Below are 26,197 nucleotides of genomic sequence, written 5' to 3'. Positions count from 1 at the left end.
GTCTGGCTTTCTTTGACACCTACACTGGGAAGAATCTGGCTTTGTCCTAACCCAGGGGATCATGATGTCGCAGTGAAGAGGAAAAAGCAAGGCTGGCAGATGTGTTGAGTGTGGCAAAGCGGTACTGGACGAACTCCTAGCGCGGCAGGCGCTGTTGTTTGTTTGTTTCTGCATGCCACATAGACAGGCGTGGAGAAGCACCAGGAATTTCTTTGGCTTCATATAGCTCCCTTGTCTCATGTGGCTATGGTTTTTAAAAATTTAACATTCTATTCATGGCCCACATTCAGCTCTCGTCTTAGTATGCATGTCAGTATTCGAGTCTGTACTACAGGTGCGCCCCACTTCAAGAAAACAACGGATGTATAGTAAGACCAAACTAATTTATTAAAGTCTTATGTTTGTGAGGAAGGAAGAATTGCCATGTGACTTTGAAACAGCAAAGCACATTGAAAGTTTACAGTAAGAGCAAGAGCCGAGCAGATGGCTCGCTCACTGTGAAGGCTGGAGGACCTGAACCTGACTTCCCAGAACCTGTGCAGAAGGGGGGCCTGAGGTCCTGTTTCTGTGATTCCAATACTAGAAGGTATTGACAGGAAAGTCCAAGGAAGGGGCTTGCTGACCTGGCAGTCCAGTCAAAATAGTGAGCTTCCAGTGTACAGTGGAGAGCAATAGAAGATGTGTCAGACGCTCACACCATCATACACTCTCAGACAAGCAAAATAAACACAAGCATCTTGGAGGAGAATTGTCTAAAATGAGTCGTGCTTGGCTCGGGTCTGTGGAGAAATAGATCTATTCACCAAAGAGACAAGAAACCCTGTTCACAGCGAAACAATTTATGAATGTTGTTTCTGAGGACTAGTTTGAGGAACTGAGTGGAGAAGCCTAAGGAATGTGGAATACACAAGGGCTACCGGTGCATGTTTTCTAACTAGGGGACCTGGGAGCAAGTAGTTCAGAGGTGCAGGGGTGAAGGTATCCGGGGCACACTGAAATATTTGAATCAGGATGACAGAAGCCTGTGAAAACACCATAACCATCACCCATCTCACACAGTGACCATGCAGGTTTGGTCTGGCTTTTCCCTCTAAGAGTTGGGGGAGTGCCTCCGTCCAGCTGGTCCCTACATGTAGAGTAGCTTCTTGTACCTTCTTACCCCACTGCTTAGGCAACCTGGTCTCCCCTTTAAGCCTGGCTCCTCTAAGCAATGCCCTCTATAAAGCCTGGACTTCTCTTGTCCTCGGTACTGCCTCCTCCCACGGCCTGGTCTTTTCCACACAACCTTGGCACTTCAGATCTGACCTAAAATTCTCTGACCTGGGAGAACTCCACAGAAAAGATTGGAGCTTTTACATCCCTTAGGTGCCCAGCACGGGTGATGAGCATGCCCTGGTCACAGTGTGAATACAGTCTCACATGTGCTCCTGTACATATCTGGCTAATCTAAGAGCAATTTTCTTTGAATTGCTAATTCAAAGAGCAAATCAAGGTGCTTAAAGACAAGCAAAGCATTACAGTTAGGCAAATTTGAGTCACGAGAAAAGTGTTCAATGGATGGCTCAACCACTAGGGCAGTTATCTATGAAAGCATTTTAGTTCTCTTCACTCTGGGCTAACCTGGGTTACAGACTGAGATCTTGTCTCAAAAAACGAAAACTGGAAAAAAAAATCCACGGAAACAAAACATTAGATTTTTAAAGCATTTAATAATCATACTAAAAAAAAAGATTTTATTTTAAAAAAGAATAAATTTACATACACTGCATAAGCAAGACAGTTGAAGGTTTCCAAAATAGAAACCTGAAACATATGGTCTGAAATGCCACATGCTGTGATTATCCTTGGAAGACAGTTGTGTGTTTGGGCAAGAAAACCCCAAGATACCAGGCACATTGTGGAATGGTTTTAGTGGCTGCCACAAAAAGGTATTAGTTTAAGGGTCTTGCCTATGTCTTTTTCCAGCATATGGTACAGGTCTGAGCAATGACTTAAAATGGACAGCTGTTTGAGAAGCCGGTTCTAGATTGATGCCTTGGCCCAGAGTAATAGCAAGATGGGAAAAGAATATATTATCCTCCCTGATTCCTAGAGGAGCTGAAAAACTTTGGTGTCTGAGTGGGCCGGGCCTAGACTTAGAGGGACACATTCTGGTGACCAGGCCAGCCCAGAGCAAGAGGGCCTTTGGACTAAGACAAGCTACACCAGCAGGGGGCACTCTCTCTCCAGAGAGAAATTGGAGACCAAGAGAAAATTTACTAGGGTAGAGTGCTGCTCTGTAAGAAGTGAATTCAGTGAATCGAGAAAGCTCACCAAAGGCAAAAAAACATGATCAAGCTGAAGGGTTTAAAACCAATGCTGTAGGAATCCAAAACTAAGCTTGGCATCTTCAGTGAATACTTCCCTCCCTCCATCTGCTGGTATCAAGTCCATCAAAGAGTGACCAGTCAAGGGGACAAATTCCTAGGCCAGTGTTTAATGTTGTGTGGCTAATATAGTCATCCTCCATGTAAATTATGTAAATACAGCCTTCATTCGATTGTCAACTTTCCTGTTGTTGGGCCTTGAACTTCCTAATCCCCACGCCCACCGCTGTGACAATACATACAGCCTCTTTTGCTGGGGAAAGCTGAGCTTTTAGTTATGAGGATTCAGACAAACCAACTAAAATCACCCTGTGTGAATATTCAACCAGACTTACAAGCTCTAGTTTGGTAGCTTGGGGGTTGGGGGAGAAACAGCAGAAAGTACCCTATCATCCATCAGTCATGCACTGGAGAGGCTAGCCTTGGCAAGCAAACCTATAAGCCAGGGCTTGCGGCTCCCCAGCCATGGAGCTGAAATACTGTCAGCAAAACCAGGAAGTGCTGGGCTGTTTCCATTCCTGTTCTTAACTATGATAAGTAAGAGAAGTGTTAACAATGGGCATTTTGTTAAGAATTATTCTTTTTATTTGTTTTTCGAGACAGGGTTTCTCTGTGTAGCCCTGGCTGACCTGGAACTCACTCTGTAGACCAACCAGGCTGGCATCAAACTCAGAGATCCATCTGCCTCTGACTCCCAAGTGCTGGGATTAAAACCATGCCCAGCCCAAGAATTATTCTTCAGAAATTAAAACACTATATTCAGTACCAAAAAGAACATCATTCCAACGTGGGCCATGGGACAGACTTAAAATGAGAGAAATTGTTGGCTTTGGTGTTCACATTGATTGCAAAAGTTGGAGCCTCGGTAGCTTTTAAGGGTGTGTGTGTGTGTGTGTGTGTGTGTGTGTGTGTGTGTGTGTGTGTAATTTTGTCCAATATGTGCGTATAGTGAAACACTGGCTTCCTGACACCATCCCTTAAAAGATCAACCACTACCATTGACACCGACCCTTCAGAATGTCATGCACCTGATCCTTATTCTGAAGCTCTGAGTGCAGGGAAGGAGGTCTCTGCTGTGGTCACCATGAATACCTTCCCAGATCTAAGGAGCTGGGGTAGACCACGCTAGGTTTAACAGGTGTTACAGTTAATTGGCTTACTTTCTCAAAATAGACTGCAGTTTTTCTTGCCCTAAAATTCTTCAAATCTTAAAATTCTTAACTGAGACTCTTAAAACTGCCAAGAGGTAAGAAGAGGCCGGAAGACTGAGGGGGGGGGGTCCCTGATTCCGTCTAGTGGGGGAATAATTGAAACCATTTATACAAAGTAGCCGAGCAGGGATGAGGTAACGTCGCAGGGATGAGGCAATGTTAGGGCTGCCTAACTTGGTCAGGCTTCCAGAGGACGAAGCTCATTCATTCCTGTGCTGATCCAGTGCCTTCTAGGCTTAAACAACCGAAGGTGCCGAAGGCCAAGCAGGAGAGTGCAGGAGGAGTCTCAGCTGTCCTCATTCCACCTGTGAGAAGCTGGCAGCCCGTCTGTGTTGGTTACATTAGTGTGGAAATGGAATCCTGGGATGCTGCAGACTATATGCAAGGAAGATGGCCGTCTTGCTTCCTTGCTTCCTTTGCTAACAGTGCCTGGAGGAGATGGGCAGGGAAACGAAGCAAGCTCTTCCGGTGGCCTCATAGCTCTGCTTCCGGTGACCTCATAGCTAACTCTGCTACCATCTTCACTCTTCTCACAGGAAACTTTGTTCTAGAATGCTCTCACCACCCACTCAGGCACAGTCCAGTCCAATCACAGCATAAGACATAATTCTGCCAAAGAGTTGCAATTTTCCATGGTGCCGCCCTTACTCCCACATCAAACTCCAGTTTGGGGATTGAGACTCGGCATTAGGCAAGGTTGTGACTGAAAAGAACTATCCTGCCTTCATATTACCTCAAGTCTGCTGGTTCTCTGGAGCTTGGTGGGGCTTGTAGCCATTCCAAGCCGGGCCACAATTCCTGCCCACCCAAGACCAGGTCCTAAGTTCATGTAACAGAAAGGGGAGGGGTGGTCTTGCAGACCTCAGCTGTGGTTTGAGCCTGGTGTCCTTACAGATGAATCGCATGGCTGGTACCACAGCAGTAGTATCTATGTCACATCAGCAAATAAAACTATGACAGGATTTCCTTAAACAGGAGGCACTGGGATTACCTGAATCAACGGCTTTCTCACATTTCACATCTCGCATTAGCAGACTAGTTCCCAGCTTGTCTTGGGCTCAGAGCAATCCCAAAAACCTGTGCAACATTGGTACAAAGGTTGTGGCACAGATGCCAACAGATGTGTAGGTGACAAACTTGTAAGGGACTTCAATCTCTAGTCTTCGCCTGGCCTCCTTGTTCCTAGTAACCACCTTGAACCATGAGAATAACACTTGCAGAGAGAGGTTTTGCACCAGTTGGCGAACCAAGAGGATCAACATGATCCCCACCATAAATTTGGTCAGACCTAAAACCAGCATGTCAGTGGTAAGGGGTGGGATGTTCTGAATCACAGGGAGAGACGGGGTGGGCTTGGACACGAGCTGGAAGAAGTGGTTGATCCAGAATCCTAGGGTCACTCCAGCCCCCGCAGCCACGATGGTGGTGGTGTCCGCTCTGGTCGGGCTGTAGTAGTCGGACACAGGGTAATTGTAGCACAAGAGGAACGGCACAACTATGACACACACAGGGAAGAGAGGGCTGGCGGAGTCCAGGGAGTCGATGAGGGTCCAGGCAGGGTAGGTCAGGGCGATGAGGACCGCCGTGATCAGAACGCCACCCAGGACATCCTGCCGGGAGACAAGAAAAATGGCCGCTTAGCGCCGGGAATGCAATCTCTGCATGCTTTATAATATGTATTCAAAGAAAATAAATATTTAAGAATTTAAAGTGAAAATAGGAAATTATATACATAGTTACCATGCTACAGTGTCACATACTTTCTTACAAGAGCATTCAGTATTCCAAGAATAAATTCTGATTTTCTTTCTGAGTGAGTGGTTGATAGCTTCGTGGTCATTTAATCTTATTTTGTTATATACACTTTGGATCACAAAAATTATCACAGTCCTCACAGAGTGAAGACTTGGCAGAGTAGTGTGAAGGCTCTAAACTCTTTACTGCATTAAAAAAAAAAAAACTCTGAATATCGAACATTACCAGATGAATGACCTATTAACCCCTTAAACCCTTAAATATCACAAGGAAATGCACATCCCTGTAAGTAATGAAACCGGACAGTTCATAGCAGAAACGGTATTACGTATACTGTTTAATACTTAAAACACTCCAATATTTACTCATAATATGGAAGAATCAAATAATACTGGGGAGGAATGAGAACTGGTGTTTCCGTGACTGCTGGTATTTGAGTGTTTATAGAGGTTGCATTAATAATCACCCGAACTGTAGACAAGCCCAGATTCCTGACTGTTTGAAAGGGTATAAAAACACTGTGGTATCTTCATGTCCTGGAATACTTTGCAGCAATCAAAATAGCAATGAACCACTGATGCGCAGTACGACTTGGATAAAATCTCCAGGAAATGCTTTTGGATGGAACAAGCCAAGCTCCAAGGGTTATATACTGCCTGGCTCTATTTATATGCAATTCTCTAAAAGACAAAACCTCGGGGCAAGGAACAGTTATCAGCCATTGCCTAGGGGACTTGGTTTATCTTGTGTGACTAAAAAGGATGTCATGATACAGTCTGGGGATAATACGACTATTCCATACTGAGATGGTGATTGTAAAAATGTATGTGTGTGCTAGACTTCATAAAACTTTAAACGGTTACATTATTTGTGCGTGCATGTGTGTGCGTGCGACAGCAGGCCTGTGGAAATCAAAGGGAGATGAGTGCTGTCCACCATGAGGTTCCTAAGGATTGCTCAGGTCATCAGGCTTGGAGGTACCCAAGCATCTTTTACCTGTTGAGTCATCTTACCAGCCCCAAATTCACAAAATTGTACGCCAATAACTGGCAATTTTTTAACTAAGAACACATTTCAAACAAATGAAAATGGAAATGCTTGCGGGCTCCTTTGGCCTCGTGTAACACTGCCGAGTGTCAGCTGCTGCCTTTTAAGGAGCCTCCAGAGACCTAGAGAGGCCCCTAACTCTGTACTCCTAACTTCTCAGACTATGCTGTGGATCTCCTAGTATCTGGTCCTCACCCAGTCCTTCAGACAAAATCCAATTAGCTGGGCACAGTGGTGAATGCACGATGGTGTGTATGGGGTCTCAGCATTTTGGAAGTGGGGGCAGGGGGATGGTGAGTTGCAGGCCACTTTGTGAGACTCCGATTCAAGAAACCAAAGGGAAAATTAAAGCTGTCGATGAAGCCGTCTTCCACTCATCTGTGTGGAAAATGCTGCAGGCTTTGTGAGGCAGAAACTTGCCAGTTGCTTTTAAAGGTACACATTTATCTTCCAAGCTAGCAGCGCCACCCAGGGACCTGGCCCAGGGGCTGTAACTGCCCACAGCTGAATCGAGGTTGTCATGTTCTTCACAGCGATGTGGCAGGTGATGGCAAGATACTGGAACTCACCAAGTCCCCCTCTAGGAGTAGCATTGCGTTTAACTGTGGTATAGTTACACCATGGGACAGAGCTGTGACAAGAGGATGCTCCAAGCATCAAAAGGCAAGGTGGGCCTGGGCTGTTGAGGCGAGGACGACAGAGCAGAGCTTTCTGCTGACTACATTCAGCCCCTCTGGGGACATATCCAGATGAAGCCTGCTTTGGCTGCTTTAGTGAGAAGAGACCCTTTAGTGAAGACTAAAGCTGCCAACGCTGACCCGTTAGTACTTGAGAAGAAGCAGAAATGCTTTCACAGTGACTACTGAAGAGACACAGAGTCTCCAAGCACTTGGGTTTGTGTGGCGCGGTCAGGAGCACAGACGGTTCTCAAGGCTGTTCAAGGACCCTCTTGTTTACCGAGAACTCACTCCTACAGTTCAGCAACTCAGGACACAGGGACAGCCCGGTAGGTGGTGTTTGTCCTGCTCAAGTTTCTCTGTGACTGAAATGGAGGTGAACCTGTGTTTCAGTCGGATCCATCAGGGATAGAGCTTGCTGTGCCCAGTAAGCTCGGCAATGGGAAAGAACTATGGGACAACATCTACCCTACAAAAAGGCGTAAAGGGGACCTCCAAATTGAGGATGCCATTCATGCAGCTGTCTTACCTGCCAAGACGAGCCTGTGACAGAAGCCAACAGGAGCTGGGATCTGTGAGGAAGCCAGCTTTGGGAGGCTCTGCCAACCTGGATTTAAAGATCCCTTGGCTGCCATAACATTTTAAGGAAGTGACCAGACAATCCAGATTTCACATCGTATATTCCCTGGTGTGGGTTTAGAAACATTTGGCTGAGCAGAGTTTTTATGTGCTTATTTCTACACAGTTTAAGGGGATAATGTTTTTTAAATGACACAGAACATAGCAAACTGTTAGATCCTCCGATAGTTAAGGAGGCAAAGTGCTGGACGGCACGTGTAAGAGATATAGTTCCGTTTTGACTGACAAGCTTGGCACACAGACAGGTATATATTTACAGAGCAATGCACTTGGGTACACAGCAGGGAAGCTTCACACTGGAATTTTGTATCATGTGTATGTCTTTGTTGTTTCCTTTGGAAATAAGTGAAATTAAATTCAGCATCTTCACCAGATGGGATCTGCCCATCCATGGTCACATGAGTGGGGACCTCTTTGCAGAGCGTCTGCTGAGGACCAGAGTATTTTGTCTATGTGTGTAAGGGAACATTACTGTTAAGAGTTGGGGAGAGCTCAACACTATAAACGAGTCTGTCCTCTCACAGGGGAGAGAAGGTTCTGCCACTCGGAGGGTCTCTTGTCACCTCCACCAGTCTCATGTCTGACCCCTAAGGAAGTCAACAGGGACAAAAGGCGGCATTTGCCTCATGCACAGAGATGAAGCTCAAGTCCCTTCAGGAAGGAAGTCCCCTAAGACCAGATCACTCACTTCCTTGGCCCTCCAGCCCTGGTTGCTCATGGGGTTACTTTGATGGCTGCAGGTCTCATGGAGACACCTGACAGAGTCATCGATTGAAACACTCTTCTCAGATGGTTCTCGGTTGTGCCACATTGACCATTAAAACTAGGCAGAATAGACACTCTCCCCTGTCCGACTCAAGAGTGCAGCCAGGAATCTACACTCTGACTCTCCAGCATCATCTAGGTTCAGGGAATGTAAATTTAGAACAAAACTAAATGAAGCCCAGGCACCCCTGCCTAGCACCTGAGCACGGTCACCATCCTCAACGTTTTCCAGGAATTTCTCACTGCTTTTCCCACTTCACTCAAATGGGTCTGCTTGCTTTTTTCACTTTTTAATTTCTTTTTTCTTTTTTCTTTTTTTTGGAGCCAGGCATGGTGGCTCACACCTTTTATCCTGGCACTTGGGAGGCTAGCCTGGTCTACACAGTAAGTTACTGGAACATGGGCAACTTCCGTATATGAAGAAAAACAACTCCCTAATAATCATTAAGGGCTCCTTGGGGAGAGGTGGGGCATCATGAAGCCCCTCCCCGTTCCCTGATAGGATATTTATGGGCTCAGTCCCAAGTAGGTCTTGTTCAGGTTGCTTCTGCTGCTGTAAGTTCATGAGTGCAACGTCCTGTCCTGAAAACATCTTTCCTCAGCCATCCTCTGGCTCAGTCATTCTTTCTGCTCTTTCTTCCACAACGTTCCTTGGGCCTTGGAGGGTGGTACAGGTGTCCTGGTTAGGATCGTGCACTCAACGGACACTTATTTCCAGTACTCTGTCCAGTTCTAAGCCTCTGCCCGCTTCACCACTGACAATGCAAACAGAAGCTGGTTAAGGCCGAGCCCACTTGCCTTTTGTTGAACACCTTGCACAGTTTTGTATTCCCTTTTGCTCTGGTGTGCTCCAGCCATCTCTACCTGTCGAGTTCCTACAACTCCTCTCTGAGGCTCAGCTCTAGGGCTGTGCCTCTCTCATACCCTGTCTTGTATCTCCACAGTGGGCAGTGATCTCCCTCCCCCTGAATGGAAGGCGAAGGGCCACGCCTCGGAGACTTCCCTTGTTTTGTCTTTGCTGTGATTAGATACTTCCCTGTCCGCTCATTAAAAGGGTCTGGCCAGAAGGTCCAGGTGAAGCCGAGGTTGCTGACTTATTTGCAGCCCTTCCCAAAGCGGCTGCACTAACTACAGTAGAGCAGACACTCGCCTGCAGAGTCAGGAGGCTGGGATGCCGACTCCCCACTGTTTCAAAGAATCAAATAAGAATTTACCCTGTTTCCTTCTGTCTTCTTTGCAATTATGGTTACCAAAGCCCCTGACATCTGGTTGGAATAGTCTTTATAAACCAATTGTGTCCATCTTCAAGCCAAACGAAATTATTTTGGTCCATAGCCTCATTATTCAAGGCAAAACTAATTTTAGCCTACACGACTGAAGATGGCGTTTCCCCCTCTCTTCTAGCCATACATTTGGATTATCATCCATGATACTATAGTCAAGGTATTTAGGGTTTGTTTTTTTTTTTTTTTTTTTTTAATAAGAAAACATTTGAGCCATACAAGTGAGATTTCCAAGTTGGGGACTATAAATTTTTTTTATAACAAAATTATTTTGTAAATACTTCTAAGCAGAAGAACTGTAAATGCTCTAAGTTTTACTTTTAAATAACTTTTCTTGAGACAAGGTCTTATTCTGTAGCTCAGGTTGGCCATAGCACTGGTCCCAAAACAAAACAAAGAAAACAAACAAAACCCCAACAAAACCAGAAACCTTCAAAAACATTTCCAGGGATGAAGATAATTAAATTACAAAGCATATGACCTTACAGAAACACTAGACCTAAGATTCTACTCAAGGAATTTGAAGAAAATGAAGAGAGTAAAATTGCTCACAAAAGTTCCCGCCACCTGCGGTCTGAGGAGACGCTCAGTTGGTGGGGTGCCTGCCTCATATGCGGAACCCCAGCATCAGCGTGGGATAAAAGTAGGACAGAGTGCCATGCACCTGCTATCCCAATGTCGGAGGCAGGAGGATCAAAAGTTCAAGGCCCTCTCCAGCCACAGAGTGAGTCCAATGACAGCTTAGGATACAGGACACTAGGTCTCAGGAAGGAAAGAAGGAAGGAAGGACGGATTAGTTTACACTTCGAAAGAGTTCTTGGGCTATTTCAGTTTCCACAACTAAGACCAAAGGTAACGAGCTCCACGAGAGAAAAACCCGAAAATGCAAACAAGAAAAATTAGCCTAGAGAAAGAGGCTCGCCACATAGAGAGAGACTCGAAGAGGTCTGAGCTGAACATGTCCTGCGGCTCACACAAAAGATGAGGTGAGGAAGCCGCCGCTTCCTTATTTAATAACAGAGGACGAACATTTTCCATTTGAAAAGACACATGTCTGGAAATCTCATGTCCCTCCGGGTGGCTTCCAAGTTAACAATAAGTGAGACATAATGATGAGAATACAGTCTAATCTTAAGTACACACACACACACACACACATACATACATACATACATACAAACACTCATATATATGGGTGAAATATCAGAAGGAAATAAAATGGGCTTACTAAGTGGGAATATTACAGAGGATTTCTGTCTTCCATATGCTCTCCTGATTCACCGAATTTTACGCAGTTAACACCTTTACCTTTTTTCTACCCATATGGTACGCAGAAATAGTGTTTTCTGAATGTAGCCAGAGGTGACTTTGAACTCCTAATCCTCCTGCCTCTGTCCACAGAGTGCTGGCCTGACCATGAGCATCGCTATGCCCAGCTTAGTGCTTTTATATTAATGAAAAGACCATTAGGCTCTTCACGAGAGCCACGCTGTGGAATCAGCCTCGGCATCTGTCACCAGATGAATGGACAAAGAAAACGGGTTACATGTATACAGTGGCGGTTCATCCAGCCAAATGACAGAAAGAAATCGTGTCATTTTGGGACAGCAGATGGGAGTCGATGTCACTGCGTGGAGCAAGACAAGGCACATGCAGAAAGCCAAGGACTGCAAGCGTTCGGCCACAGGTAGGAGTGAAAAACAACAGATAACCAGAAAGTGAAAGAAGAAGGAGAGGCACGTCAGGGCAGAGTTTAGTGACAATGACTTTGTGCATTCTTATCATTAGCCAAACAGAAAGGACGTGTTCAGCTTTGTTGAACATCTCTGGAAAGTTCTACAGTGTGCCCTGACTCCCCTGTCTACACTAGTGCGTTCTGACCCTCCATTCCTTTCCCAAGGGTGGTTTACTGGGACACATTTTCATCCTTTCTCCCAGCATCTCCCCTGAAGAACACGATGGAGGGGTTAGGGCTGCCCAAGGTTGTCTGGCTAGAAAGAGGGGGAGAGCCAGACACTCCTCAATTTTGCAAAAAATGCTTTCAGGTCCCTGGACCATTTAGGTTTGTAGGCTGGGGAACTCTGGCTCAGGCAACTTCTCCTCTGCCAGACCCCCTGCTGAGAACATGGAGGGCCTGCTCTAGCCCTGAGGGCCTCACAGAGTGAGCTGAAGCCAGGAACCCAGGCAAAGCCAAGGTGCACAGACTGTCTGAATGCCAGGACACTGACAATGACCCAAGCCAGACCTGTCCTTCCTCTCCGGGGTAACGAGGGTAACCGCTGGAAATCTGTCAGCATCCCTTCCTGAACATCTTGGAGTATGCTTTCCCGTGCTAGCACAGGTTTGATTTGATTTCTCAGAATGGCGAAGACAGAGTTCAGTAAAGGCCTGAGCGAGTGGGAGGCCACAGTGCTCATGAATATGCACATTAGTGATTTCGGAGAGAAACTGGTGCGCTATATAATTAACATTTGTATCGGGAAGAAAAGGGAAGACATATGTTCAAAAGTATTAATTCTCAATCATCATACATCAATGTCTGCACACAAGCCAGGTGTTACACCTGGGCCTGCAACCCCCAGCCACTCAGGAACCTGGGGCAGGAAAACTGCAGGCTCCGGGCCAGCCTGGTCTACAGAGTGAGAATCTGTCTCAAACTGAGTTCAGTGGAGCATAAGTATCCCCAGCACCAGCTAAATGCCAGGTAGGTATGGTGGCCCACCTGTAATCCTAAACAGAAAGTCCCTGAGACAAAATGGCTGGGTTTAGCTGAAATGGGAAGCTCAACAAGAGACCCTGCCTCTAAAGAAAGTGGAGGGCAATCAAGGGGGAAACGCCCAGTGTCCACCTGTGGCCCCATGCCACATGCACACGAGTGCAGGGAATGGGTATGACGTGCATGAGTGCCCACACCTGTGCGAACACCACACACAAAATACAAATCAAAAATGAAACAGAGCTCAATCAGAAGACAGACAGTAGGATCTGCTGTCCTGGACCTGAGAGTGGGTGCTCGGCCGCTCAGCTGCCTCCGTTGTGTGCCATGGCTGTCCTTGAAGCCACTTTACATGACCCAGGATCGTTACAAATCTAGGACTAAGGGCCAGCAAGCCTGGCATAGCCCGCTGCGGCTACAAAGAGAGGCTTCAAAAGAGCTTTTGAAAACTCACTGACGCCGAGAAGGAGCCACACAGGGCGGAAAAGAGGACACCAGCTTCCTTGGGCTGTAGTTTTAGAACTAAGTGAGGCGATTTAAAGAGTGGATAGAAATCACGTTGATAATTTTGACAAGGAATGGGTTTCTGTGGTTGGGTTAAAATATTACAAAGTATGGGCATATCAGAGCAGGGCAGTGTAGCAAGTGCTTCCCCCTCCCCCAAATTAATAAATAACAAAAGCTTAAGTAGATGGGGATGGCCCATGCCTGCAATCCTGAACCCGGGAGACAGAGGTAGGAGAACCAAGCAGGCCAAGGTGAGCCCTGGCTGCGCAGTGATCCAGAACTAAAATCCTGTCTCAAGACAAAGCCTCATTTTAATGTCACTCAAGGACAAAGGTCACCTGAAGGTCACAGGAGGGAGAGCTTTGCTCATCTCACGGTTTACTAGATCAAGGCTTCAGACCAGTCTCGAAACTTTTGTTTCAAAAAAAAAAAAAAAAAAAAAAAGGTTTTTTTAGTTGTGACTGAATAAAAGTAAAAAAAAAAAATTCATTTTATTCATCTAATATATTTAATGTATTGAACATATTATCTCTACACATAATCAACAAAAATGCCAATAACGTTAAACTTTCTCACACTACGATCCCCTGAAGGGACAAGCTGTCTGGTTGGGTTTTGACTTATTAAAAGGCAAATGATTTCTGTTCATTGGAAATGACTCTGCCTAGGTAAAGAAAATGTGGTAAACTTGTATGATGTAATAGCACTAGGCCATGTAAAAAATGAAATCATGAACTTCACAGGTAAATCAATAGAACCAGAGAAATCAACCCGAGTGAGGTAACCCAGGTTCAGAAAAGCAAAGCTGGTCCATATTCGCTTATGTGTAGATATTAGCTGTTAAGTTAATAACTATGTTAAAATCCATAGACTCACGGAAGCCAGGTATAGAGTAAGGGACTAGGGGGATAGACAGATCTCCCTGGGAAAGGGAAATAAAATAGATTGTTATGGATGCATGGGGTTGGGAAACTGGAACAGCAGGATCAAGTGGGGAGGGGACGGGAGGAAGGAGAGACAGCTAAAATTAGAGGCCATTTGAGGCGTGGTATGGGAACCTAGTCCAGTAGAATTTCTAAAATGTATTCACATATGAAGACAATGTAAACAAAATTACCAAGTAATGGGTGAGACGGAGGCCCAGGTGAACATCTCTTGTCACCGAATGAAGCATCGGGTACTGGGATTGGGTTACATCTGATTGCGTTGTTGAACAAAGGGAACCTGGGAACCTCCAAACAACCCATGCTGTTGCTCTCCACAAACTGGTGGCGAGACTCCATTGCTAAAGGCAGCACCCACACAACTCATTGAACATGGAGAAGTCCAGGCTGGTGCCTACCCAGAGCCTTCACTCCCACATGCTAGTGTCTTTGGTACAGGAAGGCACCCTGCACCCTACCAAAGGAGAAATGTAAACACCAACCGGGCCATAAACTTGTTGCTCTACAATGGGGACCTGTCTGCAAGATACGCTAGTGAGAAATTTGCAGAAGCTTCCTCCCGCAGCTGATGGTAACTCATGCAGAGAATCACAGTTAGATGCTATGAGGAGAGCGAAACAGCCTGGAACTCTGGGATGTCTCTGTCCGTCAAATCCCTCCTCTCATGGCTCAGGGAACCCTGCACAAGAGGAGGCAGAAAGCACATAAGGGCCAGAGGGGATGGAGTATGCCAAGGAAACAGGGCCCTCTAAACCAGCACGAGCAAAGCTCCCATAATCTCACAGACACATGCACGGGCCTGTGCTAGACACATGCACGGTCCTAGAGCTGAAAGGAAAAGTGGATGCGTGCCTCCATCCCTAACCCAGACGCTATCTGCAGTTGATAACCACTTGCAGATGAAAATATAGTTTTTTCCAAGGGAGTCTCTCTGGGGCAACAAACTACTCTTAAGGGTGGGATGCGTGCTCGGCAGTAGACGATCAACACCAAGCAAGCTAAGGAGTAGCTACGGAGGTTCCTTGTCTCACAGTGTTGTGTCGGAGCTCCCTCTTTTCAAATTTTGTCTGGTGTGTGTGTGTGTGTGTGTGTGTGTGTGTGTGTGTGTGTGTGTGTATACATATGTATGATTTTATATATTTTATATAGTCTGATTTATTTAGATGTATAATGTACATATATATATATACACATACATATATACATATATATTCTTCTCTCTTTTTACCTTACTGGCCCACTGCATATATATTATGACTTCCCGTTTAGTGTTTTGATGGGATTCTTAAGTATGTGAACAAGTGGTTCTCTGTGTCTTATGCATTTTCTTGGGCTGTCTTCCTTCTGGGTTTGTTTGTTTGTTTTCTCCATTTCTGATGTTTTAGTTTTTATTTTATTTAATTATCTTATAATTTATTATTATTCCTTTCATGAAGTCTATTTCCTAATGAGAGACCGAAAGGGGGTGGGGCACAGGTGGGAGGGAGGAAGGGAAGAACTGGGAGGAGTCATTGGAGGGAAAACCATAGTCAGGATATATTATGTGAGAAAAGGTATATTTTTTAATAAGAGAAAAAAATTAATTTAAAAAAATGAAATTATTCTGCCAAAGATCAGAGCGTGCTGCCTTTGGGACTCGGTAGCATGTGGAACCCACTTCATGCATAGCCCAGCGGCCGTAATGTATTTATTACTTCTGTATTAATGTATTAATGTACTTCTGAGAGGATCTGTTGATTCCTTCATTAGAGCTTGCTGGCAAAACCATGATATGATGAATTGAACAGTCTCTCACCCAGGGCTGGTGAGATGGCTTAGCTATTCAGAGCGCTGGGTGCTCTTACAGAGGACCACATGGCAGTTCTCAGCCATTCGAAACTCCAGTTTTGGGGACCCAATGTCCCCTTCAAGCCTCTGCAGTGGACAGACGTGGTACACACACATACATGCAAGCCAATATTCTGCACATAGAATAAAAGCAAATATTATAAAAACATTAATAAGAAAACATTTGGTTTTATGTTCATTTTGCATTTGGAGGACATCATTTGGAAAGGTTAAAGAAGATGCTCTAATAAGTAGTTGATTATTTAATGCTATTCAGATGAGACAGTTGTAGGTAAAACTAGCTGATGGTTGAGTATGTTCTAATAAGAGATATTCGAATAGAGTTCATTCAAAAAGAATCTATATTTATATATGATCTTTTTATTACTTATTTATGTGTGTGAGTGTGTGTGTGTGTGTGAGAGTGTGTGTGTGTGTGTGAGTGTGTGTGTGTGAGTGTGTGTGTGTGTGTGTGTATGAGTGTGTGTGTGTGTGTGTGTGAGTGTGTGTTTGTGTGTGTGTGTGTGTGTGCGTGTGTGTGTGTGTGTGTGTGTATGTGTGTGTGTGTGTGTGTGTGTATGTGTGTGCACGCATGTGGGTACCACCAGAAGAGGGTGTTGGGCTCCTGAAGCTGGCATTACAGGTGGTTGTGGACCAACCAACATGCATTCTGGGAACCCAATCCCGGTCTTCCTCTGGAAGAGTAGTACTCGGTCTTGAGTGCTGTGCCATCTCTCTAGGCCTCTCACTTTAACTTTAGGGTATGTCACTGACCCTAAGCTTGCTGCCAACTTTTGGGATTCTGCTCTCTCTACCTCATCAGCCCTGGGCCCATGGACGTGTGCTACTGCCCTGGCTTCTGTGTGCACTGGAGATCGGAACTTGGTCTCCATTCTTACACAGCAGGTATCTCACCCTCGATTCCTCTCTGCAACCCAAGATATGTCCTTTAAATGGTACGAGTGCACTAAAAGGTGGACAGGCACTCTTTTTTAGGGATATTATATAATCAGGTGTATTATAGCTTTGTATGCTCTCAGTATCAACTAGGAATCTATTGGGGGTAATATCTATTTCTAAACTTTACCCATACCTAGCCCCATTTAGAAAATCGTCACTTGCTCCTCTTGGCTCCACAGAGTATAACAAGTCCCAGCAGTTGTTGATCATGAACCTCCTCAAACTCCCCACCTCAAATTCCCGTGTGTGCGGGCAGTCTATCTGTGGTGAACGGTAAGGCTCGGCAGGCCAGGAGGATTATGACAACAGCTCAGACATGTTTCCAGGCGGGATTTATCATCATCTCTGACAACTGCTGAGGGGCTCATGAGATTGGCAGGTACAGGGGGAGAGTGAACAAAAGACCCCGTCAGACCCTTAGGTCATCTCTCCTGAGCCTGGGTGGGCAGCAGGGCCTCTGAGTAACCAGAAAACAGAGCAGAGTCATGTTCCATGTGGTGTACGTATCCTGCAGGTCCCTGCAGGCTGTGTGTAATTGGTATCGCCTCTGTCTTGTCAGGGATGTGATGCATATGGACTGCTTTCTAGGCTGTACCTCATGTAAGAACCCCACAGGGACGCCGTGAGTGCAGCTTCCAATGACACAGGGTCCAGGTGTGACCTGAGACTGCATGTCTAACAAACTCTCAGACGATGCTGAGGGACAAGGGGCACATTGGTGAGTGACCAAGTCCACCTCAACTTGCTAGACTACAGAGGACATCACAGAGTCATATTTATGCAGCATGGTGGGGCCTCCCATTGTGTGAAACACACAAGAGGATAAAAGCTCCAGAATGTACTGAAAAGGTCATGTCTGGAAGTGGGTTCTGATATGGTGATACTGGGCACACAAATGTAAAGGGGGAGTCTCTGAGTTCTTGGTGGCCCTGGTGACGTCACAACTGTTCACACCCTGGAGGAAGAAGTCTAACGTTGTCTTTTCTCCATGCTCCGGGGGGAATGCCGGCTTGTGCCCTGGATGTTGGGTTTATGAGCAAAAGCTAAGCTCCCCAAGAGAGTACTGTGTAGGCCTCCCTCTATTTGAAAGCCAGATTTCTGACATCTTGCTTTACAGAGTGACAGGAAGATGTATAGATGGCCATGTTCCTTCTGTGGTGAGGCTGGACATCTCGATCACAGAGAGTTCTGATCACTTCCTTTAAGGTCTCATCATTTGGAAGAATGGGATAGAAATAGGCCTTCCCTCAGAAGGTTGTGGTGGACTGTCCTCTGGGGCAGCTAATACTCGTAAGTGCGATCACAACAGTGATTATCAACCTTCCTAACGCTGCAACCCTTTAACAGAGTTCTTCATGTTGTAACTCCCAGCCATACAATTATTTCATTGCTATTTCATTACCTGTGATTTTGACACTAACATGAATCATAGTGTAAATATCTGATGTGCAGGATGTCTGATATGCTACCCCTGTGACAGGGTCATTCAGACCCCAAAGGGGTTGCAACCCACAGGTTGAGGATGGCTGACTTAGAGCAATACCTATAAATACTTATAATACTATAAATACTTATATATAATACATCTGGTGTGCCATGTAATATATGATATGTAACATCCATGCCAGAAAACTACAATGGTCCTGAGAAAAAGCAAAGATCTGAATACACACATGGGCAAGAAGGCTCAGCAATGCAGGATGCCAGTTCTCTCGAGACAATACCCACTCATTTAATCTCAGTAAGAGCCCGGCAGTGGAGAAAATGACAAGCTGCACTGGGTGCAAAGTTAATATGGAAACACTGAGAGCCCAGACGAGCAAGGGAGAGGCCGCAAGGCCTTCACCACCTGCCGTCAAGTCTTACAGAACAGTGGTCGTGGCAAGACGTTAGAGAGACAGAGCATGGTGTGTATATACAGAGAGAATGTAAGTCGTCACATAATTTATTGTGAGGATGAGCCTTCCCTATGTGCATAAAGGACAACGCTCCCAAGTGCACAGGGGACTGGGCATTCATAGAAAACAAAAGTCACAAAAGGAACACAGATATAAGTAAGCAAAGTAAAACAAGTCGTCATAGATATAAAATAATATTTTCACGATTTGTGGTATGCAGAAAAATATCTTAGGACACAGAACTGTAACCATCAGCTAAAGATTCAGGAATGGGGCTCCACTGAGATTTCAAAATTCTCACCAAAAACTGCCAATAAAAGAGTTTAAAAAACACACAAGCTACAAAGCAGAGAATTAATAAGACACTTAGCTAGCAGTCTATTGATAACTACCAGTAAAAAGACAAGTGATCCAGTTAAAATGGGGGAGGGATCTCACAAAGAAAGAGATATCTAATAGCCAGTAAACATATAACAGGGGTTGAAAAGAAACCATCACTCAGAGAAACCAAAATCAAATAAGATACCGAGACGTCTCATGGGATGATACGATGAGGAGACAGTGGAGGAGGGGACTGCCATACGCTTCCAGCGAGAGCAGGAACTGACACACCCAATGGCTGATCTCAAAGATGAACACTCACTCACCTGTGAGACGCCCTGTCTCCTGCCTTCAGACTCAGATAAAACCCATGTATCTGCACTAAAGGGTGTGAAGGGAAGTTCAAAGCGGTACTGTCTGTAACCGTCTCACTGGGAGCGACCCAAATGTATGTCGCTAACGAAGGAACAGTGGAATGTCTTCACATAGTTGAATACTATATAACGACAAACTCTGCCGGACATGGTGGCACGTGCCTTCTGTTGTCAAGGAGGCTGAGGGTGGAGGATTGCTTGATCCTAAGAGTTTGAAGCCAGAGCGGGTGATATAGCAAGGCCTGGTCTTGAAACTACCACTACTAATGAATGCCGCGGATGAACACGAAGCTACAGGCAATTAGGGGCTGACTGACAAGCTTAAGGGAAAGTGAAACTCGAGGCAGTGTGCTCCCGGTTACTACACGCCATTACACAAGTGGATGGTGTTGATGACCGGGGCAGCGGTGCCTTTAGGGAAATGCAGAGATGAGACCTCAAGGACTTGTTGTCTCCTGACATGGGTAATGTTTGCATGCAGCCTAGTATCCATTCTTTGCTAGAAGATTTCTGAACTGCACAAGTATGATTTCACACATCCGTATGTGTCACACCCATAACAAATGCTTTGTAATTTTTTTTCTTGCTTGAACCCCCAAAGTGAGGGTTGTAGAATTAGACCCCAGGTACCTCATCCTAACGCATGGTACCAATCTTCCTCTGATCCCTAGGTATGTCTCACACACTCTCATCCAAGGACCAGGTGGCCCACAAGAAGACGTATAATGTCCTTCCCTGTCCCTGGCTGCTCTGTCATCCCGCTGATTAGATGACATGTACCTGGAATGTCCTGAGGACCTCTTCTGAGATGTCCTTCCCTCCTAAGAACTGGTTTTGGGGAGCTATGTCAGTGGGTAAAGTGCTTGCTGTCCTACCACAAGAACCCAAGCTCAGATCCTAGAACCCATGTAAAAAGCTAAGCATGGCCTAGTGCTGGGGACATGGAGATAGCATGTGGGAAGGGAGGAAAGGGAAGAGGGAGAGGAGGGGGAGGGAGGAGGGGAAGAGAAGGAAGGAAAGAGAAAGAGAGAGAGCATTGGTTTCTCAGACAGCTAAAATTATCATTCCCTACACCTCACTCCAAGGTCACTAAACCTGCCACCCTCTACTCTTAGAGACTTACATACGGGCCTCCATGCTGACTTAGTATATGCTACCATATGATGCTTTCCGTTTTATATTCATACAAGATAGAGATTATTCTAATAAGCAAAACAAAATGATGCTGAAGAAAAAAAAGGACTCTGTGATCTGATGATCTCAGACCCACAGCTGAATCTTTTCTAATCTGACTCAATAAATTGCAAAGAAATAGTTGGAAAAAAAATAGATTAGCAGATGGTAATCTGTTGACACTGGTGGCAATCCAGTGAGCTGGGAGCCCAGTGCCAGGAACCCAGCTGGGAACTAGGGCAAAGGCGATGGCAAGGAAAAGCAAAGAAAAAAGACTCTTATCCTCAAAGGAGTCACAGCCTAGTGTCACAGGCTGCCCAGATCCAAGCGCATGCCTATGCCACAGGTTGCACTGTCTCCTCAGAAGATGCTAACAGGATGCAGGTTCAGTATGAACTCAAGTCATCAGCGGCACCTAACTTCAGAGCCGTCTCTCAGGCCCCTCTTTTATTATTTTTAAAGCATCCCTGGAAATACAAATGAACCTACAATAGTCACTGAATATTTAATTTTTTATATGACCTACAAGCAATACAGAGCCTAAAAAGCACCTGTGGCCTTCTCGTGGCCATGAACTGCGTGTTTCCCAATAGTTACCTCGGAGGTTTGTCTCAGCAGCCTTAGACTACCTCTAACTGGAGCCCAGCGTTCAGAGAGCCCCACTCCCAACCTTCTACCCTGGGCTCTTGCCCGTTTTCTTCCCAGGGTCAAGGAACTTCCAGGAGGCTGCTGGCCCCACATGTACTGAACAGAAAGTTGTGCCACAGTTGTGGTTTTGGGAACAGTATTGAAAAAGGAACACATGGGCACTGGAAAAAATTTCCTGAACAAAACACCAATGGCTTATGCTCTAAGATCAAGAATCGACAAATGGGATCACATAAAACTGCAAAGCTTCTGTAAGGCAAAGGACACTGTGGTTAGGACAAAACGGCAACCAACAGATTGGGAAAAAGATCTTTACCAATCCTACAACAGATAGAGGCCTTATATCCAAAATATACAAAGAACTCAAGAAGTTAGACCGCAGGGGAGACAAATAACCCTATTAAAAATGGGGTTCAGAGCTAAACAAAGAATTCACAGCTGAGGAATGCCGAATGGCTGAGAAACACCTAAAGAAATGTTCAACATCTTTAGTCATCAGGGAAATGCAAATCAAAACAACCCTGAGATTTCACCTCACACCAGTGAGAATGGCTAAGATCAAAAACTCAGGTGACAGCAAATGCTGGCGAGGATGCGGAGAAAGAGGAACACTCCTCCATTGTTGGTGGGGTTGCAGACTGGTACAACCATTCTGGAAATCAGTCTGGAGGTTCCTCAGAAAATTGAACATTGAACTGCCTGAGGATCCAGCTATACCTCTCTTGGGCATACACCCAAAAGATGCCCCAACATATAAAAAAAAAAAAAAAAAAAAAACACGTGCTCCACTATGTTCATAGCAGCCTTATTTATAATAGCCAGAAGCTGGAAAGAACCCAGATGCCCTTCAACAGAGGAATGGATACAGAAAATGTGGGTACATCTACACAATGGAATATTACTCAGCTATCAAAAACAATGACTTTATGAAATTAAAAGGCAAATGGTGAACTGGAAAATGTCATGCTGAGTGAGGTAACCCAATCACAGAAAAACAGACATGGTATGCACTCATTGATAAGTGGCTATTAGCCCAAATGCTTGAATTACCCTAGATGCCTGGAACAAATGAAACTCAAGACGGATGATCAAGATGTGAATGCTTCACTCCTTCTTTAAAAGGGGAACAAGAATACCCTTGGCAGGGAATAGAGAGGCAAAGATTAAAACAGACACAGAAGGAACACCTATTCAGAGCCTGCCCCACATGTGGCCCATGTATATACAGCCATCCAATTAGACAAGATGGATGAAGCAAAGAAGTGCAGGCCGGCAGGAGCCGGATGTAGATCTCTCCCGAGAGACACAGCCAGAATACAGCAAACATAGAGGTGTATGCCAGCAGCAAACCACTGAATTGAGAATAGGACCCCCGTTGAAGGAATCAGAGAAAGAACTGGAAGAGCTTGAAGGGCTCGAGACCCCATATGTACAACAATGCCAAGCAACCAGAGCTTCCAGGGACTAAGCCACTACCTAAAGACTATACATGGACTGACCCTGGACTCTGACCTCATAGGTAGCAATGAATATCCTAGTAAGAGCACCAGTGGAAGGGGAAGCCCTGGGTCCTGCTAAGACTGAACCCCCAGTGAACTAGATTGTTGGGGGAGGGTGGCAAGCGGGGAGGATGGGGAGGAACACCCATAAAGAAGGGGAGGGGAGGGGGATGTTTGCTCGGAAACCGGGAAAGGGAATAACACTCGAAATGTATATAAGAAATATTCAAGTTAATAAAAAAAAGAAAAGAAAAGAAAAGAAAAAGGAACATTAAAAAAAATTAGTTTGTCTGTTTGTTGTTAGGGTTACACACCACGGGCGGCTCTTGCTGGAAATTGTGCTAAACCCTAACTTTTGTTTCTCTGATGCAGAAGCATAAAATGCCTTCAGTTTACCTTCTCATCATCCCCAACAATGACTGGCTGGATGTCTCCTGGTTACAGAATTTTTTTTTCTGTCTTAACAGAAGAAAAACCCCGAATAACCCAAAACTTCATAAACCACAGAGATTGAAGTACCATGAACACTTATAACTTTTGAAGCCAAAAATAATTCTCTATTTTTACAAAAGGATAAAAATATCTGTCCCTCAGGTAAGGAGAGACAACAGACCTACCCACAGAGACTCAGAAATGCAACCAAAGTCCTTTTTCATCTCACAAACAGACGTATCTAATGGTATAACAGAGAGTTGGGCTTGGTGGGAACTGATTCACACTGTAATTGGGTCTTTCCTAGGATTAAGTGAGGTACTTTAAAGTAAGTTCTTCCTCTTTTTATAAGTGGTTTCAAGCAACTTGAAAAGCACACCCGGAATACTGTCGACCAGAACATAGCTCCTATGGTCTGCAGATAATTTAATATTTGACAATCCTTTTCAACATCCTCCAACTCCAACCAAAACTAAAACGTTTCTTGGGGATGGGGTAGGGAGAAGTAAGCAAATAAAACCTAATATCTACATAATTGCCCCGCAGATCAAACAACTTGAGGACAATTTAAAACAGCAGCATTTCAGCTAGGTTAAGTCAAAATAAGGAACTGTCCACCATTGGTCCACAGTTCTCATGCTTGCTGGTTCTCCAACAACAGTGCCAGGCTGGCTTTGATGTTAAAACACTTGGATGCTGCTTCATCGCTCAGTGGCCCTGTGCAGTTATGTCACTTGGGTTATCACAGATAATACAGTCTGCCCTGCCTTCTGCACAGGCACAGACATTGCACTGTGTTTATTTTCTGAGCCTCTGACAGAGCAGGAAAATGCCACACTGGACTTTGCCCTTTTCTTCTAAGCAAAGGGTTCTTGACTTGGGAGACCCACCCCTGCTTAGGTATGACGGCTCTAACCCTGACCCTACTGCCAAGAGCTAGCCCTGCCTACACAGGCTGGCTCCTAAGCCAGCTGTCCTAATCACAGATGGCCCTTAGCCTGGTGACGCAGCAGAGAGAGTCACGGTTCAATAAGATGCTTCCTGAAACTCTCATCACAGGCGTCCTTTAAGGAGGGGAAGTGAAGCAATCTAAGCCTAGAGTTCCCAGGCTCTGACTTCAGGGTAAAGAATAGTCAGACAGCATGAAGCAACACAGAGAGAAACAAGCAGAGATGAGCTGGCAGGGAAGACACAGGCACTTCCAAAGGGCCCGGATGTCAGGCCTCTCTCCCAGTGGCTACCAGAGCCTCCTTTTTCTGTGGCTACAGAAGTCAATGCATTTTCTTTAGGTTTAAACTGGGTTGAAGAGGTACCTGTTAGTGGCGTCCCTGACCGGGCAGATGGTGATCAGATGTTGCTTGACCTCCCTGGGTTCATGCTGGTCTCTGTCCTGAGCACTCCTTTGTGGCCCCCAGGATCTCATCTTTTGCATTTGGACCCCATCCCACAGCTAAAGGAGCATCGGGTCCAACCCAAATCTCACCTACATATGTCCAAGTTTTGATCCCAGAGCCTTTAAGAGATAGGACACACCAAGAGTGACATTGTAAAGACAGCTACCTTCTTCACAGACAGTACTTCTGGTCCTTGATGTTCAGCTGAGTGAAGTTGTTGTGTATGAACTACTCTACCCAACGTCTCTCTTCTCCTTCTCCTTCCATTCCTTCCTCCTTGGCCTCCATATTGCTATAAGTGATTTATTCTCCAAACCAAGAGAACATGAAATTAAACACCAAGGGAGAAAAATGAGTCTGAACATCGGTGCATTGCCGTAGCAAATGGGAAATGTAAGACTCAATGTGAACTGCCCGAGGCAGGAAGGAACCTTGATGTGTTGTCCTCTCTTGACTGGTGAACTTAGAGGTAGGATGGCCCTGGTACGGTGCCATCAGCCAGCCAAGGACGGCAGTGGTGACCCTGTGTTTTATTTCCATGTTTGGTATAACAGTGCTGACATCTCCATAAGGGATGCCTAAGGTCCCTAAAGGCATCTTATAGCTGCCCAACCCAGATGGGGTTGTGTCATCCTGCACACCCTGCATCAGAGAGCAATTTCTTTGTGCGTGGAACAGGTAATTAGAAATAAAATCCTGTCAGTGGGGCGAGGACAAATGTAAGGGTCAGGGTTGACTCACCATGGTGACTACTTGGATGTCAGAGGTGTGGGAGGGAAGGGCTAGCGTCCTGCCTTCGTTGGTTATAGGAAGGCTCTTCTCTGAGACAGGGGTAGAGCTGTTTTGGCAAGGATGGTGCAATCGCTAAGCAGGCTTGCAGCTGGCTCTCCATGCTTTATGTGGGGCTGCCCAGGAATCTAACTGGGGCTTGTCAACAAAACCTTGGCCTGGACAGCAAGATGTTCACACCTGATGAGAAGGAGGTCCAGCAAAAGAAGTCATTCTCCTCTCTGTACCAAGGACCACTAATATAAAGCAGGAGTCACCTCAAGAACACATTCATGTTCCCACAGAATCACAGTTGTTTCCACCTCCTTCCACCTTACAACCGATGCTGTTTAGGGGTGTGTGTGTGTGTGTGTGTGTGTGTGTGTGTGTGTGTGTGTGTGTGTGTGTTATATGTGTGAGTGTGGTGAGTGTATATGTGCATATGTGTGTGGTGTACATGCTTGTGTGTGTGTGTGTGTGTGTGTGTTTGCACCCAGGTATGTGGTGTGCATGTGTGTGTATGGTGTGTGTGTATGTGTATGTGTGCGTGCATGCGTGCGTGTGTGTGTGTGTGTGTGTGTGTGTGCTGTGTGTATGTGTGTTTGTATGTGTGTGGTATGTGTGCATGTGCCTGTGTCTGTGGTGCATATGTGTGTGGTGTGTATATGTGTGTGTATGTGGCGAGTGTATATGTGCATGCGTGTGGTGTACATGCATGTGTGTTTGTGTGTGTGTGTGTGCATCCATGTGTATGGTGTGTATGTGTGTGTGTATGTGTGTGCGCATGTGTGTCCCCACACCTGATAGGATCATCTTGATTCAGTCAATGCCTCTCGACTCTGGATTGAAATCAATCAGGGATCTGCTAGCATAGATCAGGACCCAAGCCCCTAACAATCACTTGCACATGAGCACAACGTGTGTGTGTGTGTGTGTGTGTGTGTGTGTGTGTGTGTGTGAGGGTGCACCTATGTGTGCATGGTACACGCCTGC

At 45.5% G+C, this 26,197-nt stretch overlaps 1 protein-coding gene across 1 annotated transcript in view; it reads right to left on the bottom strand.

Moving 5' to 3' along the window:
- Positions 1–4,394: 4,394 nt before the first annotated feature.
- Positions 4,395–26,197, bottom strand: part of Sgpp2 (sphingosine-1-phosphate phosphatase 2) — a 60,432-nt gene continuing 38,629 nt past the window's right edge. The window contains exon 4 of the mRNA XM_032901434.1: positions 4,395–5,187. Coding sequence (XP_032757325.1) covers positions 4,636–5,187 — 552 coding nt within the window. The 3' untranslated portion in view covers positions 4,395–4,635. The remainder of the gene's footprint in view (positions 5,188–26,197) is intronic.

Source organism: Rattus rattus, chromosome 4 (assembly GCF_011064425.1).
Source record: "Rattus rattus isolate New Zealand chromosome 4, Rrattus_CSIRO_v1, whole genome shotgun sequence".
Classification (NCBI taxonomy): Eukaryota; Metazoa; Chordata; class Mammalia; order Rodentia; family Muridae; genus Rattus; species Rattus rattus.
This window is presented reverse-complemented; position numbering and strand designations above follow the sequence as displayed.